General features: G+C 30.7%; 1 protein-coding gene across 1 annotated transcript in view; it reads right to left on the reverse strand.

The window, feature by feature from the left end:
* The window catches only part of Pbp49 (proximal sequence element A Pbp49), a 42,108-nt gene that overhangs the window by 11,731 nt on the left and 10,267 nt on the right, over nucleotides 1–20,110 (reverse strand). Inside the window, exon 4 of the mRNA XM_075376253.1 lies at nucleotides 8,900–9,141. Within this exon, the coding sequence (XP_075232368.1) occupies nucleotides 8,900–9,141 (242 nt within the window). The remainder of the gene's footprint in view (nucleotides 1–8,899; nucleotides 9,142–20,110) is intronic.

The raw sequence follows: 20,110 nt of genomic DNA on the forward strand, positions 1-20,110 counted from the left end.
TTCAAATCCATATAAAAGTAGCTGCCTTTACTAGGATTTGAACCTTAGAACTCTCAACTTCGAAATCAGCTGATTTGCAATGACAAGTTCACCAATAAACCAACCCGGTGGGTTGAATAAAAGTAACTTATAATATACCTTATGCTAGCAAGATGTTTATGGGTAAGACTTTATGCAACAATAAAGTTAAAAATCGTGATTAACCTTACAACGTCACTTATAATCCCATTTATTTGTTTATTTTACGTCAAAGGAAAAAAGGGCATTGAAAAACTTACAACAACTTCTATTTTTAATTGTGGGATGTTTTATCCCTACCTCTGATACAGGTTAGAAAAACAAATAAATATTTAGGGATAAGGTACTATAATAACATTTTACAAGATATTTAGACCATTTGATTGTTTTTTGATATGATTTTCTGATAAGCTAAAAAAACAACAACGTAAAATTTTTAAGTTCAACTTTCATTTAAAAAACATCAAACCCCCATGCAATTTATAAGTTTCAAACCTTTTAAATCAAGTTACACAGATGAGTAACTAATCACTAGCCAGCAATTAAATACAGGAACAATACACAAACACTCCCTTCTAAAAATTCTTTCAAATTCACAAAGTTATTGAAAGGCATGGTTTTCAGTAATACTGTAATTTTGCTTGAATTTAACAAAAAAATCTTTTCAAATGGTCTTACAACTATAAAACTGTGTCAGCATAGATTATTTATTAGTCAGATTGCTTTATTCCTTAAAAAGTAAACATTTTATTCCACTTTATACAATTACATGTTTTCTCCAATATGTATAAATATCAAGTGAATAGCTTACTTTGGACTATGAAATCTGTGGACACCAACTTAGTAGCTTTTCAACTATAAACAGAGAAAAGCTACCTGATGACAGGTTGAAGGAAGAGAAAAAAAATTGGTAATGAGGAACTGCACCAACTATGAACTCGGTAGAGCTTTGATGATTTTACACAAGAACAGAAGGGAAATCAGCTGACATACTGCCTGAATATACTAAGTTGTTTAGCTGAACTAGGATTGAATTGGTTACAAAATGTTAGTGTACACAATACAGGAAGATACAGGAATACCTTTAGAAGAAAACAGAAGCAACTCCATTGACATCTATATCAGTTACTGCAACATCAATTAAGACATCTCATAAATCCAAAATATTGTGCTAATAAAAAGGCAAGTAGAGAATGAAATGGATGGTACACAGAGTCAAGAATAATATAAGTTAAAATCTTTATATTTACAGGAATATAGAACTGATACAATTAACTATTATTTTATTACAATTAATCTTTTTAAAATTCATATTATTTCTCTGCACAATTAAATTATATTTTAAATCCTATTAATATAAAACACCTAGTGCAGAATATTGAGATAAGACATATGTTACCTTTATCTTACCATGGTAGTACTTTCGCAGATCCCACTCCTCAGTCATGATTGAATTCATTTTATTAACTGTACATTAAATAAAGATATTAGAAATATTAAATACTATCTTATTAAAATAAACCATGCACATGGTGAAATGTTTATTACAAATATATAATGTGCAATTAATAGTATGAGAATGAATTCAATGATGACTGAAGATGCGGGATTCTGCAAAAATACTATCATGATAAAATTAAGGTAAGATTTGTCTTATCTCAATATTTTGTAATAGGTGGTTTATATTAATAAAATTTAAAATACAATTAACTATTAATGTAATGAAATATGCATAATATAATAGTTTGTTCCGAACCACATCGAGCCATCCGATGCTGTGATCTAGTGGATGCCAGTGCTCACCGGAAAGTTATACTAGCATTCTAAATTAGAATCCCAAGCAGTGTGGTCGCATTTTTCATTTCGTCTGAATGGACAATCAGTATTACTCATAGTTACTAGCATTCGGCGCTTGAATCTGATCCAAGGTGGTCACGTCATACTCTTAGTCCAGATGAACTCCATTCTTTGTTCGGATGAACGTTAGCTTTAATTTTTTATTTAATCTTATGTTTTTTTTTAATTTTATATATCAAGTTATACATTATGTTACAATTTATTTCATTAACTGTGAAGATGACAATTCATTAAACCATTATTTAACAAGCAACAAGGTGTTATCTTCATTTATTACCTATGAACATACAGTCCAACCTTGCCTTAAAATCTACCACGTTTCATGGTCATTGTGGGCGGATCGTTAATTGGTGGCTGGATTGAGGGACAGCATCGTTGAGTCGCTGTATTAACGACACGGACTTAGCCGCTCTACGGCATTCATTTGTGGGTTTCGATAAGGTCAAACCAAGTCAACAACATGGTATTTATAATTTATTTATAAAAAGTGTATCAAAAATTATGGGTGTATGTTAAAAGTGCAATTAAAAAGTTAACATTATTGAAACATTCAAGTTTGTGAATATTTCAATGGTTTATAACACAGTTAGTTCTTGACTAAATGTGTAATCTTACATCTGCAGGTATAAAGATCAAAGATCAACCCTCGATTCCAGTTTGGACAAGTTTTCCTTTATCGTTCTGTACAAAACACGCGTGCACATATCTCAGGCAATCTTTCTATTGTTTGCTGACCTGCAAACAGCAGATGTTAGCAATATCGTATCATATTTACAACCAAGCCAGTTCATTCAACTTTATGCATAAGTTATACTTTAACAATATTGTTGTATATGACATTTATCTTTTAACTTTATTTTATAATAACTTTATTTCATTCTAATTTAATATTATTTTGTATATGATGCCAATAAAAATGGAATTCAAGGATTTAATTAAAAAATGAGGCATTATGAAGAACAGTATAGCCAATTTAAAAACATTCAATGAAAACTTTGATCTTAATTGAGGCGATTATGATCTATTTACCATTAAGTTTGATAAACTGTTAGAATACGAAAAACTATTTTTTTATGTTCAATCTGAAATTGAATAGCACCAAGATGCAACAGATAAAGACCTACAGGACAGGCACACATATGATAATATTTTTGATAAACTTAAATTAAAACATAAACAATTAGAAAATTGTTTCAAAATTTCAGAGGTAAACTGATGCAACTAAAGTGATTAACAAACCTATACAAATTGAGCTGTTTCACGGTGATGTGAAGGCTTGGCATAAATTCTTTGATATTTTTCATAGTTTAGTTCATAACTGAGAAGAATTTTCTAATGTTGAACAATTTTATTACCTTACAAATTTCTTAAGAGGCAATGCTCTTGACGTAATAAAAAATTTATCAGTAACGTCTGAAAATTATGAAACTGCAATAGAGCTGCTTAAAGCTCGTTATGATAACAAAACGCTAATAGCAGCTAAACATGCTTTAGAAATTATTAATTTAAGACCATTAAAAAGGAAAATTCTGAAAATTTATCTAAATTCATTGACTAAGTTAATTTAAATATTAATTCACTGAAGAATCTAAATATTGACTATTTAGAATTTATTATAATACAGTTAATTACTCAAAACTTAAATTTAAATACTTTACGAGACTGGGAAAAAACGTTTATTGAATTTCCAAAGTTAGAACAACTCACTTGAATCCACAGACATGATTCAAAGTAATCAAAAACCACAGCCACCTAATGTAGGATTTAATGGCAAAAAATATGATTATTCAAAACCTATTTCTAGAAAAAATGTATTTCACGTAAATAATTCTAATAATTTTACGTGTACATTATGTAAAACTAGAAACCATCCATTATATCAATGTGATAAGTTTTTAAGTTATAATATTAACAGATGAAAAAAACCTTATATTTCAAGAAAAAATATGTCTTAATTGTTTAAGTAAACAACATATTGTCAAAGATTGCCCAAGCAATCATAAATATAAAAAATTCTCACGGAAGCATCATACACTAACTAATTCATTTAGATAAAACGCTGCAAGACGCAGCAAATAAATTTTCTAAGCAGAATAAGCTCCTTCACTAATAGTTCATATTGTACTTTAAAATCAGAACCTAACAAGTCTGTTTTACTTGTAACAACTGTAGTTAATATAAAAGATAAAAAAAGGTTATTTCATTCAAGCCAGGGTCTTACTTGATTCCGCTTCTATGATTTCATTTTGTACTGAAAGGTTTACCGCCAAACTTAGGCTTCAAACCAAACCTGTTCTCATGCCGATCACAGGTATTAGCAATGTCGTACCAAATCTAAGCTAAGTATTGATTTAAACATTAATTCTAGATATGAAGTTTTTATTTTTAACTTGAAATGTAGTGTACTACCATCTATTACAGGTCTGTTACATACTGATTTTGTAAACGTAACTGACTGGGAAATTCCTTCTCAACTTTTTCTAGCCGATCCTAATTTTAATATTCCTGGGCAAATCGACATTCTCCTATGCGCTCAATATTATCTTTCTCTACTTAAGCCTGTTCAATTAACTCAGAATTCTAATCATACCATACTTCAAGAAACTCATCTTGGTTTCACAGTTTCTGGTCAAATCCCTACTAAACCTAGTAAACAGAAAAATGATTCAGATTCAAATTGCTTTTTGTCAGCAATGAACAGCTTTCCTCTCAATTAGAGTCACTCTGGAGACCTGAAGAGATCAAAGCTCATTTATTGACCAAGGAGGAATCTTTCTGCGAAAAACTTTTCATTGAAAATACCTTTCGTGATGACAAAGGCAGATTTGTTGTATCTCTTCCTCATAAGGAAAACTGCGCTTTAGGAGATTCTTATGAAAATCCAAGGCATCGTTTCAATTTGTTACATTGTAGACTTCAGAAAAACACTAAACTTAAGGGAGATTACTTCCATTTCATGAAAGAATATCAAGAATTAAATCACATGCAACCTGCAGATTCATCTCAGTCCAAGGTGCCATCTGAAACCTTCTATTAGCCTTATCATGCAGTATTTCGTGAATCTACCATCACTACCAAAACAAGAGTAGTATTTGATGGTAGTGCGAAAAATTCAAATGGCCAATCACTCAATTCAATTCTTGCTACAGATCCAGTAGTACAAGATTTATTTTTAATTATAGTTCATTTTAGAACTCACAGCTATGTGCTATCAGGAGACATACCTAAACTGTACAGACAAATTTGCATTAATCCTCAAGATTTTTCATTACAAAGAATTCTCTGGTATGATGATACCAACTCATCAATCATTCCGTATAACTTAGACAGTTACTTATGGTTTAGCACCTTGAAGTTTCCTAGCAACAAGATGTTTGATTGAAATTTCCAATCAAAATGAAGCCTCTTTTCCTCAAGCTTGCCAAGTAATTAAGCAAGATTTTTATGTCGATGATCTGCTCACTGGTTGTGACAACATTGATCAGTTGAAACAATTATATAATGATATTTTGTTATTGCTTAACAAATACGGACTTTCATTACATAAATGCCATTCCAACATTCCAGATATGTTTGACAATTCTTGGTTCTTTCATCAAATTAGATAAGGATGAAAATATCAAGATACTTGGATTATTTTGGAATCCTCAAGGCGATGATTTCATTTATCAATTCAAACCAAAAGATAATAATACTTCTTACAGCAAGCGTTCCATTTTGTCAATCATTTCTTCATTGTTCGATCCTTTAGGACTACTTGCTCCTATAATCGTTCTGTTTAAAGTGCTCATACAAGAGTTATGGTGCACAAACCTTCACTGGGATGAAGTTCTTCCCGCTCCGCTTGTAGAAAAATTGAATTTTCTGTACTCTCAACTCAAATCTTCAAGTAATTTTAAGATTCCTAGATTAGTTAAAATTAGTTTTAGTGAGAGTTATCAATTACATGGTTTTTGCGATGCAAGTAGTAGCACATATGGTGCATGTCTTTTCATCAGATCTGTTGATAGCAATGAACACACTGAAACCTACTTATTGTGTTCAAAATCTAGAGTTGCTCCAGTCAAGCAAATCTCTACTCCTAAGTTAGAGCTGAATGTGGCTCTTCTATTATCTCATTTATTCAATAAGAAGATTAAGTGTATTTTATGTATAAGATATGATTCAATCCATTTTTGGTTGGATTCTAAAGTAGTACTTTACTGGTTGTCTTCGCTTCCTAATAGATTGAGATATTCGTCGCAAACAGAGTTTGCAAAATTCAAGAGCTAACTAAGGAATGCTTATGGAAGCACATTCCTTCAAGGGATAACCCACAGACATCCTGTCACATGGTTGCATGCCAGATGCATTAACCTCGTCACAACTCTGGTGGAACAGTCCGTCGTTTCTGAAACAAGATGAGGATGCCTGGCCATCCAATTCGCCTATCATTTATATGATTCTGCCAGATTCGCTCAAGGAAGAGAAGTCCAGCAAAACTAATGTGTTTTCAGCTGCTCTTCAAGCTACAGAAGCTGTAGAACTTTCAAAACCCTTTTCTTTGTTCATACAAACATTAAACATATTTTCATATTGTCGTCACTTCATTTAAAAAATAAAAATCATATATTGTCAGATCTGTCACCAAAAGAAATCCTATTCCACGTTGGAAATACCTATCCATCATGGTGGGCAGCATATGTCTGATACTGCTCCACTTACTCCTGGACATTTTCTAACCTTTGCTCCATTAACTTCCTTACCTGAAAATGATTTCTCAGGCATTAATGTAAATAAGCTTGCTAGGTGGCAGCTTACACAAAAATTACTGAGAGATTTTTGGAAGGCATGGTCTAACGACTACTTACATTCTCTACAACAGAGAAGTAAGTGCAAAATATCAAATAATAACATTTGTGTTGGCAATGTAGTTATAATTAAAGAAAGTAATCTTCCTCCACTGATGTGGAAATTAGGAATAATTGTTGAAGCGTATCCAGGTAACGATGTACTAGTTAAATTAGTTGATGTGAAAACTATCACATCACCTTTCAAAATAACATGATAGTAAAAAGAACTATTAATAAATTGATTGTTCTTCCAAATTTAAATGCTTGCAATGAATTAAGTCATTCAAAGTGTAATCAATGAGATTTATTTAACGTCTTCCTAATGTATTTGTTTATTTAAATTTGTTTTGGTTGTAGGCTTTGCCTGTATCAATATTAGATTTGTTGAGATAACTTTAATTTTTGTACTTTCAAAGTTTACGTAATTATTTTATGTAATACTCTTTGTATGTATATTAAGTTTCATTTCATGTAATGTATCACAAAATTATAATTAAGGTAATTATAATTGGTGGTATTGGTGGTAATTGGTGGTATATTGGGTTCTGTTCCATATCAAGCCGTCCGGTGCTGCAATATAGTGGATGCTAGTGCTCACGGGAAAGTTAGCTTGTACTAGCATTCTAATGTTAGAATCCCACGCAGTGCGGTCGCATTTTTCATTTCGTCCAGATGGACAATCAGTGTTACTCATAGTTACTAGCATTCGGCGCTTGAATCTGATCCAAGGCGGTCACGTCATACTCTTAGTCTGGATGGACTCCATTCTTTGTTCGGATGAACGTTAGCTTTAATATTTTATTTAATTTTATATTTTTTTATTTTTATATGTCAAGTTATACATTATGTTACAATTCATTTCATTAACTGTCAAAACAACAATTCATTAAACCATTACTCAACAAGGCATTGTCTTCATTCATCGCCTATGAACATACAGTCCAACCTCGCTCTAAAATCTACCAAGTTAGTAATAGTAATATAATATTAATGTAACTGAATATTCATAATTAACTACTAATCATCTATAAAATAACCTGATTGCTGAAATTAGACCTGAAGGTTAAATAAACCTCCAATAAAAGAAGTGGAAAGATGATGCAAACTATCAAGTTTTTCAGACTGTAAGCAGATCATCCTGACCCCTTATAAATGTTTTAAAAAAACCATTTGGCAGCAGATTAAAAGTCCAAGGAGAAACAATTAAGATTGGCTAATGTGTTTGTTCTTTTAGCTTATACTAAAACTGATCAAATTAAAAGTGAATAAAATGGACTCATTGATAAGACAAGAATTTAATTTAAAAATAATGAGTAAAACAATGATAATGAAATGCAGGAGAATATTAATAAAATTATGTGTGAACATTTATACAAGAATTTAAATAACTTTGTCATTTTGGCAGTTAAATTACAAAGAATGGACCATGTAACTCTTTAAGGTAAGGTAGGACAATCTTCTTACTAAAAAAAGAATTAAAATTACAAAGAATGGACCATTTAAGTCTTAAAGGTAAGGTAGGACAATGTTTTTACTGAAAAAAGAATTAAAAATATCAATCATAAATTTAGGAATAAGAAACCAATTCTCAAAAATATTTATATGAACTGTCTAATATGAAGCAGCAAAAACTGGTTAACACAAAAGCTATATAAAGGCAAACAATAAAGGCTTTAGAAATGTGGTGTTACATTAGAGAATTGAAAATTAAGTGGGAAACAAAGGTTGTAAATAATGAAGTTTTAAAATGAATTTGAGAAAAAGTCTGTGACTAATTCTTTCTACCAGAGCTAGATTAGGTCATAAGTAAAGAAGGTAGTAACTATAAGGGACCAAACTTACAATACACAAAACAAATAAAGATGTAGAAACTTTGCAATATTCAACATAACAGATATGCTGAAATTATTTAAATTTAACAAACAGGATAAAATTGAAAGAATAGTATGGAAATGAGAAGAATGATTCACAAAATTATCAAATGACTGATGAGAGAAAACAAAACAAGCTAGCATAGAATAAAATAACATTCCCTAAATTCTGTAATTAACATAATTTTATATCTATAAACATGACTAAGTATTACATTCATTAAAAAATACTTAAAAGAAAAAAATCAGTAAAATTTAATTAAATACTAGCTACACACACTGAAAATTGGTGGAACATTTTATTTTAGACAACTGATTTACCTTGCATCACTAAAAATAAAAAGATGTTCGCAATTTCCCAAATGTTGATAAAGATATGGATAACCAAAGCGCACAACAAGATCACTTATTTTTGTTTTCTCCATAACATCTACACGATTCATCGTTATCTTTCTTTTTGCAGCCCAAGATCGAATAACTTCACTATAATCTAAATTTTCAGGATACCGTTTATCTACATAAAATGTGTTTCCAATGTAAAACATACCAGATTTATACACATCCTGCAAAGTAAATCATAATTAAAGTTGCATCGCTATAGGTGTAATAATTTTTTATTAATTAGTAGTTACAAATTTTTCATAATTTATAATTCTATTAAATCTTACATGTAATTTAAAAATAACAGTTTAATATTCTATCCAGAGAACTGTTTTTAATTTTATAAAATAATTTTGTTTATAAAACTTATAGACCAACATTTAAAAATGCTTTTTGCTTGTCTTTTGGAACACACTAGTTCATTTTTCTTTTGTTCTTAAAAAACAAAGTACTACATTTTGAAAGATAAGTATATATGAAGGAAAAGAGAGAAGTAATGGAATGGTAAGCTTAGGAACTAAATACAGTAACAGGCACAATTATAGTGTATGTAACATCTGAAGTTGGGTCAGCAGTTCACTGTGGCATCCCCTTCACTGCTCTTAACATCATTCAGTGACTTCTCCTCATACCAGCAGCCAAAGTAGAGTATTCTCAAAGTCACATCCATTAATTTGCAATGACTTGCACCGTATCCAGTTATACCATTACTAGTAACGGTAACAAAATATGTTCTGGTACTTTGTTATTACATATAAAATTATTTACGCCTAATGTTTCATTCTAGATGTGTATGAAGTAATTTTTTTATTTATTTCTTGAAAGTATATGTTTTTTATTTCATGTATGTTAAACTAAGGTTTTACTATAAATAAACAGAAACAATGACATAACACAAAAGTATATGAAATGAGCTGTTTATTTATTATAGGCTTTAATGTTATGAATTTATTTGACATGGCATAGTTAGTTACAGAAATTATTTCTAAATAACATGTATGCACCAATAATTAATATTCTTTTGAGCTTTGTAAGCCTACAAAAACAAAATAAAAACATTAAATTGTACAAATAAATATATAAATAAATAGTGTTAAAGAATTGTGAGTAAAGTAATATAATTATAATCATTATTAAATTTATTATAAAAAAAATTATGAATACTACAGAGATATTAGTTCGTACTGCAATAAACATAAAATTAATATAATTAATTAAAAGGTTAATTCATGCTATATTTTAGAGACGCACAATAATTTATATAGTAGTTCAAATAAATAAATTAATACAGTAGAATAAATAAAAAATTAAATGACAATTTAAATAAATAATAGAAAAAATAAATGAATTTGGTAGAATTAACAAAAGAAAAGTAATAAATATAAGCAATATCATTTAGAGATCTTACTTTTGTAGTAACCACCAAGTGTTCCGCATACCAGGTTATAGGAGTGGGGTAGAGGAGGCAAATAGAGGCACAGCTTGTAAGGAAAACCCACCTTTACATTTTACATACACTAGTTAAATCAAGTGTCTAGTGCTCTTAAAAAAATCTTGTGTCTAGTGCTCTTAAAAAGATCTTTTAACTAAAAAAAGATTTTTTTATATATACATTTATTAAAATTTAGTCAACATGTACAACAACTGCTAGGAGGAAGATTAAATCGATCAATAAGTTTAATGAAAAGACAGATCAGCCATTCAATAATCATGCCTGAAAGAGTGATGGACTTTAATTTATTTATTTATTTCGAGATGACATTACAGTGATATAACTTTTTTAAACTTAATTCTCTAGTTCAGACTGTATCATTAACAACTAAAATTTTAAATAAAATACATTAAAATTTCATCTTTCTTTTCACACTATTAGAAAATATTTTTTTCTTTTAAAGATGTTTATTAATTTTCATTACAAACTTGGTTTAAATGATACTGAATTATTTTCTTTTAAATTAAATTACATTTATATAATAATCATTAAATGAAGCATCATTCAAAATGTTTCTCGAAAATTAATTTTTTCATCAGTATTTTTTTATTAATTTCTGATTTTGTTATCTAAGCAGCATTGGCCAGGATAGTTATTAGTTATAACAGAATACCAACAGTGTACAGAGAATTTTAATCCAGCATTTATTAATTTTGATGATGATTTCAGAGTGTTTATAAGATGTGGATTCAGTTGTTGGCATTTTTATGCTTAATCAATTTACCTCCATTTTAACCCTCAATTTCTGGGATGCTGCAATCTGAAACATTATGGCTGTTTCAAAACGATCAGGAAATAAAGGAATGCACATGCTGTTTCATTCAGAATTGTATTAGTAAGGCACTCTTTTTCTAAGCATTCAATTAATGATGAGGCTTGAAAAACTCAATCTGCATCCTAATTTTAAAAAAATAGTTCAACCTGAAATATCAGATAAATACTTGAACAGGAAATCTAGGATCATATTATTTAGTCTGAGTGATTCCTATTTGAAAATTAATGATTTAAGTACTGCCATGACTGTCATTCTATAAACAGTAAACATACAATTTCTGTAGTAAGTTATTTTGAAAATAATTTTAGTTTAACATGTTTTTATTAAAAGAAAATAATATTTCCTTGATATAAAAATTTAAAAAAACAACTTAAACACTAAGCATTGCTGGACTTATTTACTTAATTAATCTACAAAAAACTTTGAACAATTTTTTTTATGTTACCATGCATTCCGTTTTTTCAGTGACAACAGAAGCACGTGACAAAACAAGGAAATAATCTTTTTTACAACCACTACACTACATTTTATGGAGAATAAGCTCACTATTTTATTTTATAAACTTTGACAAAGTAAAATTATTAGGATTATTTATTAGAATAGATTAGAGCATAATAGTAATTAAAATTAATTAGTTTAAAGCAAGTTAATAGGTTTATAATAATAATAATCTTTATTCCACAAAATAAACAGATTACAAGTGTTTCACTTGTAATAATAAAATTATTTACAGTTATAAATTCTTAATACCTAAGCTTAGTAGACATATACATCATCATGTAAAAAAATTCAATGTGTACATTATGTTACACTGATGTCATAAATAAAAATGTAACTAAATTGAAACTGAAATGAATTTTTTTACTCAAAGAATGTTATTAATTAGTATTCACTATTTTTAATAACCCGTACATACATTTATTGTTTTTCATATATTATGTTAAATTTAAAAATAAATGAAATTCGGTGTACTATTGCATACAGAATTCATTATTAAAGATCTATTTTTATAATTGTCAAAGGAAAACATACAACATGGAGTTACTTTTCAATTATTTTTAATTTCAAGAATTATTTTACATCCACAGAGAAAGCAGTAATAAATATTTAGCAATAACTGCTAATAATCAAACAAGATATTTTACACTATCACCAAATTGAAAGAAAGCATTATTTTACAATAAGAAAGCTATTCCTACTTGGTGATCATAACCAAAATTTTACATGATTTTTTTATGAAATTTCAATGCCTTAAGAAGTTTCAGAATGAAATAGAACAAAAAATAATTGGTACTCAGTTTTTTGAATAAAATTATAAAAATAAAATAAAACACATATTTTACAATAAAAAATAAAAATAAATATTCATAATATATATTTTTACCTAAAATTAGAATAGAATTAATATATCAAACTGCAGGCTATAAGATTCATTTATACAATTTGCCAACTGGCTATTAGAAACAAATATAACATTAATAATAGAAATTCTACATAAAACACCACAGCTTGAACATTATGATATATAGAAACAAATTAACCTGTATAGTACATGAATCTATTCAGTTCATATATTTTTAATCACTACCTAAATATACGTCTTCTTGATGTGACAAATTATTTTTGTACTGTCTTCCTGACTTAGAATATATTTTTACAAGATTTAAAAATAACTTGCAGAAATTTTAATGCATATTATATACACAAATTAATTAAGTGAATTAAAGTATTTTTAAATAAAATCAATGATTCCTATTTGGGTCTGGTCGGGGATAATCTCACTATGATAACTTAAACCATACTACCAATGACTCCAATGCTAAGTGTTGGGCAACACTTAAAAATCAAATCCTTATAAAATCAATAACTTTAAGGAGAGGAGGAGTAATTACTTCCTGCAAGTAAGATACAAATCAACAGTTAAGGAAATGCTGTTTTAATCTCTAACTGTATCTGATCCAAAATGGATAGCTAGTTGTTTTTATTTCTTTCTTAAATATTGACATCTTAAATATTGCCAACTGTAACATTTTAGCACAAAACATTTACTCCTAGTTCTTATTATGTTAGTTAAAAAAGAAGTGTTGACTAATATTACGGTATTCTTCAAAGACAATAATTTTAAAAAAATCTGTCTGCTACATGGACTTCCTTATGAGGTTAACAAAAAAATCTATTATTGACATCATAATAAATTATTAGATTAATTTGTTGTATATAAGAAGTTAATAGAAAGAGTACATAAATCAAAGGATATAGGGACAAAACTTATATATCGTAATACAGCAAAAGCAAGACTGGTTTGAGAATACTAGATGTGAAGCTAGATGCTTAAGGTAGACAAAATAAGTGATTACATCATAAATGTTAAGATTGCTTAGATACCAGCCATACCTAACTGGCTGAAATATAAAATTGTATTTCATCACCGATATGCAATCCTATGCAGTTATAAAAACACAGAACGAAGCCTCATGATAACACAGAGCCAGTTGTTCAAATAAACATTACGAGATGGCAGTGTTATGAAGTTTTGAAGCAAGCACTGCGCGCTGCGAGACTGTCACATCCACCAATACATACAACTTAACATGTGTGTGACATTCACGTGCTCCCTGCCTGAAGGGTTAAAACTGATCTTAACTATGGAAAAGATGTTGAAACAATGTGCCATACTTTTTCACCAAAGTTGTAGAACATCCAAAAAGGTTCGCTGAAAAACAGGAGCTTTTCTCCTGTTTTTCTAATTGATGAAATCCAAGTGTGAAAGGCTGATAAGAAAGAAAAATATAAAAAATGGCAAAAATTTAAAACAACTTTCAATATTTCAGCTTATTAAACAGTTTGGAAAGATTCTAGCAAGGTTGTGGCATTGTCCAAGTCAAAATCTAGGAAAGATTTTATAAGCTGGATACACAGGAACTCTGGATAAACAGCTCATGAAAATAAAATATTCAAAAGAGGTGAGGTATCAATCATTTTTCCCAACATTTACAAATAAGAATCACCATTCACATAATCTTCAAAAAAATATAGTCTGAACAAGCACCTCGATGTCACTATCATGACAGTAAAGAATTCCTTTCAAAATTCTGCAGAGAAAATGAGAAAACCACATTCCTTTGTGAACTGCGATAAATTCTACATTCATCAAAAAACAACTCTCTCGTGCAGGCCACTGTGTTTTTAAATCATACTAACAAAGCGTGGCAAACTAAGCTGAAAAACACTGTTCCATGTATTTATCTAATAATTCAAAGCAAAAATTAGTTGAAATGGTTTCTTATTCAAGTCTTTTTTAATATGAACATACACTATTGACATTAATATATTAAGGTAATCAATTGCTTACTACATTAACTGGAAACTGCTAACTGAATCTGTGATGGCAACACAAGTTTGCAACATGCCTTCATTTTTCCACTTTGGGCTCTACCTTTAACAATGCCAGAAGCCAGAGCACGTTTCTCCCAATCAAGCACTGTTGCTTTGTTTATGAGAGGGGTAGCTGTAAGATCAGTTATGCTATACAATCTGAATACTGGGCTAAATGTAATGAAAGCTGACTGAAAGATGAATAATCTACTTATTACTAAAATGATGATGAAGAAGGAGTGACAGAACTTGAAAAGGTGAAGAATGAATCTATTAAAGAACATTCAGAATAACATCTATCATTGATAAAATGAACAAACAATTAAGGTTGTCTAGGTATATTAACTACTGGATAACATTAATATATCTAATTTTAATTCAAGGACAACCAAGGAAGTACAATTGATAGGAATTATAACAGGCACTCCAAATAGTTTTTGGACCTATAGATTTATGAACATCTTTGTGAATACTGAAATATCAAATCAAATTATGCTTTTAAAAATGTTTTATTTTTTTAACAGAGATTTATAATAAATAATATAAACTGCAGCCAAATAATCAATTTTTATATGATTGAAAACGATAAAAAAATACTAATTTTACTGAGTCCACTGATTTTACATAATGCAATACAGATTAAATTATACAATTGGCTGCAGTCACAGCATATTATTATCATTTAAACTTTACCTCAATGCGTTTAGTAATGGCTATTAATAAATATTTCACATTCACTAGCAAAATAATAAATAGCTACAAGCAGGAATTGTATTACATTAAAGGAAATATAAACTTCATCACATGAAAAGGTACTACTAACAATCCAAATTTGTGATGTAGTCTATGAAACTATGCCATAAGTCAGCACGTGTTATTTTGCAGTAGAGTAAAAATTAACAAGTAATGTCAAAAAAAATCAATTTTTAAGCATTAACAGCATCTGTTGAATGAATTCAATAACTAAACTTTTGACTAAATTCAAATGTTGCCAACAGCTTTTAAAATACCGAAAACGGATCTTGAAATACACACTGCACAATTTAGAAACCATTCCATAAGTCGGTAATGTTAAAACTCCATTGCGACTTATGGCATGGTTTCTTCAGAGATTGTTGCAATGAAAATACTGTGATATTTATTATGTTAATAAATTTTTACGAGACTTACAAAATTATTTTTTAAATAATATATATTAATTACAAGTTTCAGTCAATTATTTTGTACAAATTTTACTACTATTTTCTTAATTTTTTTTTTTTTTTGAGGGCAAAAAATGCTTGTGTATCATCACCCAGAGTAAAATAAATAAAAGGAAAAACAGATAAACTATATTCAAAAAGAAAACCTAAAAAATTAAACAAAAACCTACAACTAATATCACAGCTAAAATAGCATTAAAGCAGCAAAAAAACTAAAACACATTAAAAAACTACAATATTAAAAACAAAAGCTAAAACATGCAACTTATAACAAAAATAAAATATCACAAGAAAGTTACAAATAAAATCAGTCGGAATAATAAGATAAATAAATTTAAAACAAAACAAAAAAATTCAACAAAATCCGAGAGGAGTGTAAAGGGCCTCTTCTCGGATAACAGAAACACTAAAGAAAATAAGCTTAAAAAAAACTAGTAAAAACAGTGTTAGATTTTATGTACTGAACTGACCTGTCAGAAAAATAACAGCACGGTTTAAAACCTCCTATCATTGGCTAGGATTTGACAAATGTTCCTGGGCAACTTAAATTTATGACGTAAGGCCACATATCATACGCAATCCATAAGATGTGGCGCACAGTTAAGTGGCAGTCGCATCTTATGCATAATGGTGAATTTTTCACTGACATCAGATACCCATGAGTGGCTCTCGTATGTACTGTCTGCAATCGGCAGAGGACCACTTCCTCTCAGCGAATTTTCTGTGGAAGGAATCCCATGGCAACACAGTATCTTTGTTATAACGAAGTTTGTTGTCTACTGTGGCAATCCAGTCATCTTGCCACTTTGTGCATTAAAGTCGGATGTAGTAACATGAGAAGTGAAAGAGGGTTGACTACATGCGTCTTTAGCAGCGGAATCTGCACGTTCATTTTCTGGAATCACCATGTGGCTTGGGATCCAGCAGAAACTCATTTGTGTGTTGCGATGGTTCAACTCAGCGATTGTATTGTATGGTGACAATAGGATGTCTAGAATAAAAGTCCTCTAAGGCTTGGAGAGCCTCTTCTTCTGCCTCAGGCCAGACCTACCACTCATGAGACATGACAAACTGTAGATAACTCCCTCAGCTCGCTTTGAGGTCTCTTCTATGTATTTATTAAATTTACCTGACCTCTCTAGCCAAATGTCGAGGTATTTAATACTCCTTGACATGATGATTCCAACTCCATCTACCTGGATCACCATTTAACGGAGGCGCCTTCTGACTACCTGCATACATACCATTTTATGTAGGGCTAATCTCATGTGCCATTCTGAAGGCCAGCCACTCATTCTTGCCACCACACTATTGGTGACCTCAACCACTTCATCCTTTGTACTGGCTGAGACCAACACCGCTAGGCTGTCAGCATATGCCACAATTTGGGCATCCCCCTCCAATCCAAGGTTCAGCAGACCCTCATTTGAGATGTTCCACAGAAGTGGACCTAATACAGAGCCCTGTGGAACACCTCCATAGACCTCGAATTCCTCCCAACCTTCCTCTGTCAAGAGTGTCAGCCTCCTATGTGTAAATAGTCATTAATAATTGCCAGGAGGTACTCGCTGATCCCTCTACTCCTTAAGGCAGCCAAGATGACCAACCAAGGCACAGAGTAGAAGGCCTCCTTAACATCTAAGAGTATGATAAGGATTCCTTCTCACCTTCCATGTTCCTCCTCCTCTGTCTTTCGCCCAGTTTATCACATGGCTCACTGATCCCCCTCACAAAACTGAACTGATTGCAGGAGAAGCCACCGGCCTCAACAACTTCTGCCCTCACTTGTTCTGCCAAAAGTCATTTGAGTAGTAGAGTAGTCTGAATGTGGGACTTTCCTCACCTACTGAACCTGGCTTAGGAATAAGCACCAGCCATGCTCTCTTCCAGATCTGCGGGAAGGAGCACCCTCATAACACCTGGTTCATTATGTCAAGGACATGTCATGGATGCTACCCCACAAAGGCTCTTAACAATGGCCACCGGTACCTCATCAGGGCCAGAACTTTTCCTTGTATGTATTCGTTTAGACGCTGAGAGAAGTTCCCTTATCGTAAACTGTCTGTCATGGTCACAAACCAGCCTCTCTCACTGCTCCTCTCTACAGGAAAAAAGATCAGCAACTGCTCTGAGTGCCTGGCCCCTCGCCAGACAGAGAAGGGACCTACCCAGTTTCTTCATTACCAACTGAAAGGCCAACCCCCAGGGATACTCTTCAAGTTAAAGCTTGGTAAGAGCTAAAGCTAGGAGATTGAGGATGACAGGATGTTGGATGTTGTTGTTGGAGTGACAGGAGTTGGGGGGGACATAGTGTCTCCCCCAACTCAAGACAATCTTGTCCCTCACATCAGGACAAGATGGTTGATACCTGATGGGAGGCCGTGTTTCCGGAAAGGCCATGGCAAGGATTTATGGAAAAGATCATAACTACAAAACTATTGGTCCTGGAAGGATGAAACAAAAAGCAATTTATTCATATTTTCTAAAGATAAAAGATTTTTCCAGTGGTTTATTTATCTACCTCTCTTTCTATAAGAAAATTACAAATAAAGTTTAATGTCAAAAACAGTGAAATTTCACTTTTGGTAATTTTTTCAAGAGGCAGGGATGGCATACACAGTTCCAATTATTTTTTTATATGCAGGCTCATTTTAGTAGTTTTACCTTAAATAACATTAATGGTGTTTTACTTACCCCAAAACTTTTATGAATTTTTGAAAACTAATTTTTTTAAAAGAATTCAAACTTTGGCTTCAAGTAACTCTGATGGGGCTGATGATAAAAGTCTCAAATTTGTACAACTTACAGCGTTTTTGTAGATGATTATGGCAAATAAAAAATCTTCTTGTGCATTGTACTAATAAAATCTTATATACTCTCAAAAATCATGAAAAACCTGTTAAAAGTGATACCATTTTCTATAAACCATTACAATCACAAAAGTAGGTGTGCGTACTATAACAAAAACGGCCGCCACAAGTAAACTGCTTAAATGAAAAATTAAACAAAAATAGTTTTAAGGTCCTGAGACATGTAGGAAACAAGTGCGTAAGTTTCAATTTTTTTTTTTTTGAATTGGTCAAGCAACCACCCTTGGCTCACTTCAAATGAATTGACCCAATACCAGGTAGGCCAAACATATAAGTTCTAGCATTGACGACAAACACGTAACCAACAGTATCGTTCTGTTTCAATCTATCAGTGTATACTACTGTGTCTAGGTTTATCTTGGAGAGAATATAGTGAAACATTTGCTGGAAGACAGTAGATGGTGTTGATTCTTTATCGTATATCATAAGGTCAAACATAAAATTTAAAGACTGATTCTCCACAAAAGATATAGACACAGATACGTTGGAAAAATAGGTGTGTCAACACTTATAAGATGCAGTAGACATCGGGTACAAACATCTAGATGTGCAGTACAATGTGGATGGTCCTCATACCTTCCTAAATTAGGATTCCCAAGAACTGAATCAAAAGCTGGGTGATTTGGCTATATTTTAAAATTTTTTTGCTGAGGTCTTAGTGAAATGAAATCTCTTACTAGTCAGTATGATGATGTAGTTATTTTTTAACTGAACAGTGTTTGAATATTTATGCCTGTATGTTAGGATTAATGGATAGTCAATAATAATTTGCCAATTTAATCTTTTATAATAAGTTGTGTGGTTTTGTCATTCATTTTGTTTCACTTTATTCATAATAGTTTTTTCACTTTGTATTATTTGTTTCTTTGGGGTTCAGTAAATGAACTGCCAATGAAATTGGAATTTCTAGAAAAGTCTGGAATTCTTGATGTGAAAATATAAAAATGTAATTTCTTCAGTACTTCCTACCATTATTCTTTATTAAATAATGTTAAAATGATTCTATTTATTTTTTTAGAATATACACATAATTCTACACAAAGTTCTAAAAATTTTAATATTATATTCTCATGGTGATTTCTTTCCTTCCTTGGCTATTAAATTTTACTTCTCAAAAACTTTGAATTCATTTCCTGAAAATCAACATTTCACAAAAACAGATTTGAAAAATCAATTAAAAATTCCAAACTTATGATAGAAGATTGATGATTGATTTTGGTGTCAAAATTTTCAGAATTTTATGTTCTATTAGAAACAGTGAAAATCAGAAAAATTATTTTTCCTACTTATGGAATGGTTTCATAGACCGCATCACATTTTATTTGTAGCCAGTTCAGTGTGTGAGTACAATAATAATCTTTACAAGAGACAGCAAGCACAACTATAGTTCCAAGTAATTCTTGTCCAGTTTCATGGTACCAAGATCTGGAGATAATG

The sequence above is a fragment of the Lycorma delicatula genome, chromosome 1 (genome assembly GCF_047948215.1).
Source record: "Lycorma delicatula isolate Av1 chromosome 1, ASM4794821v1, whole genome shotgun sequence".
NCBI classification, from domain to species: domain Eukaryota; kingdom Metazoa; phylum Arthropoda; class Insecta; order Hemiptera; family Fulgoridae; genus Lycorma; species Lycorma delicatula.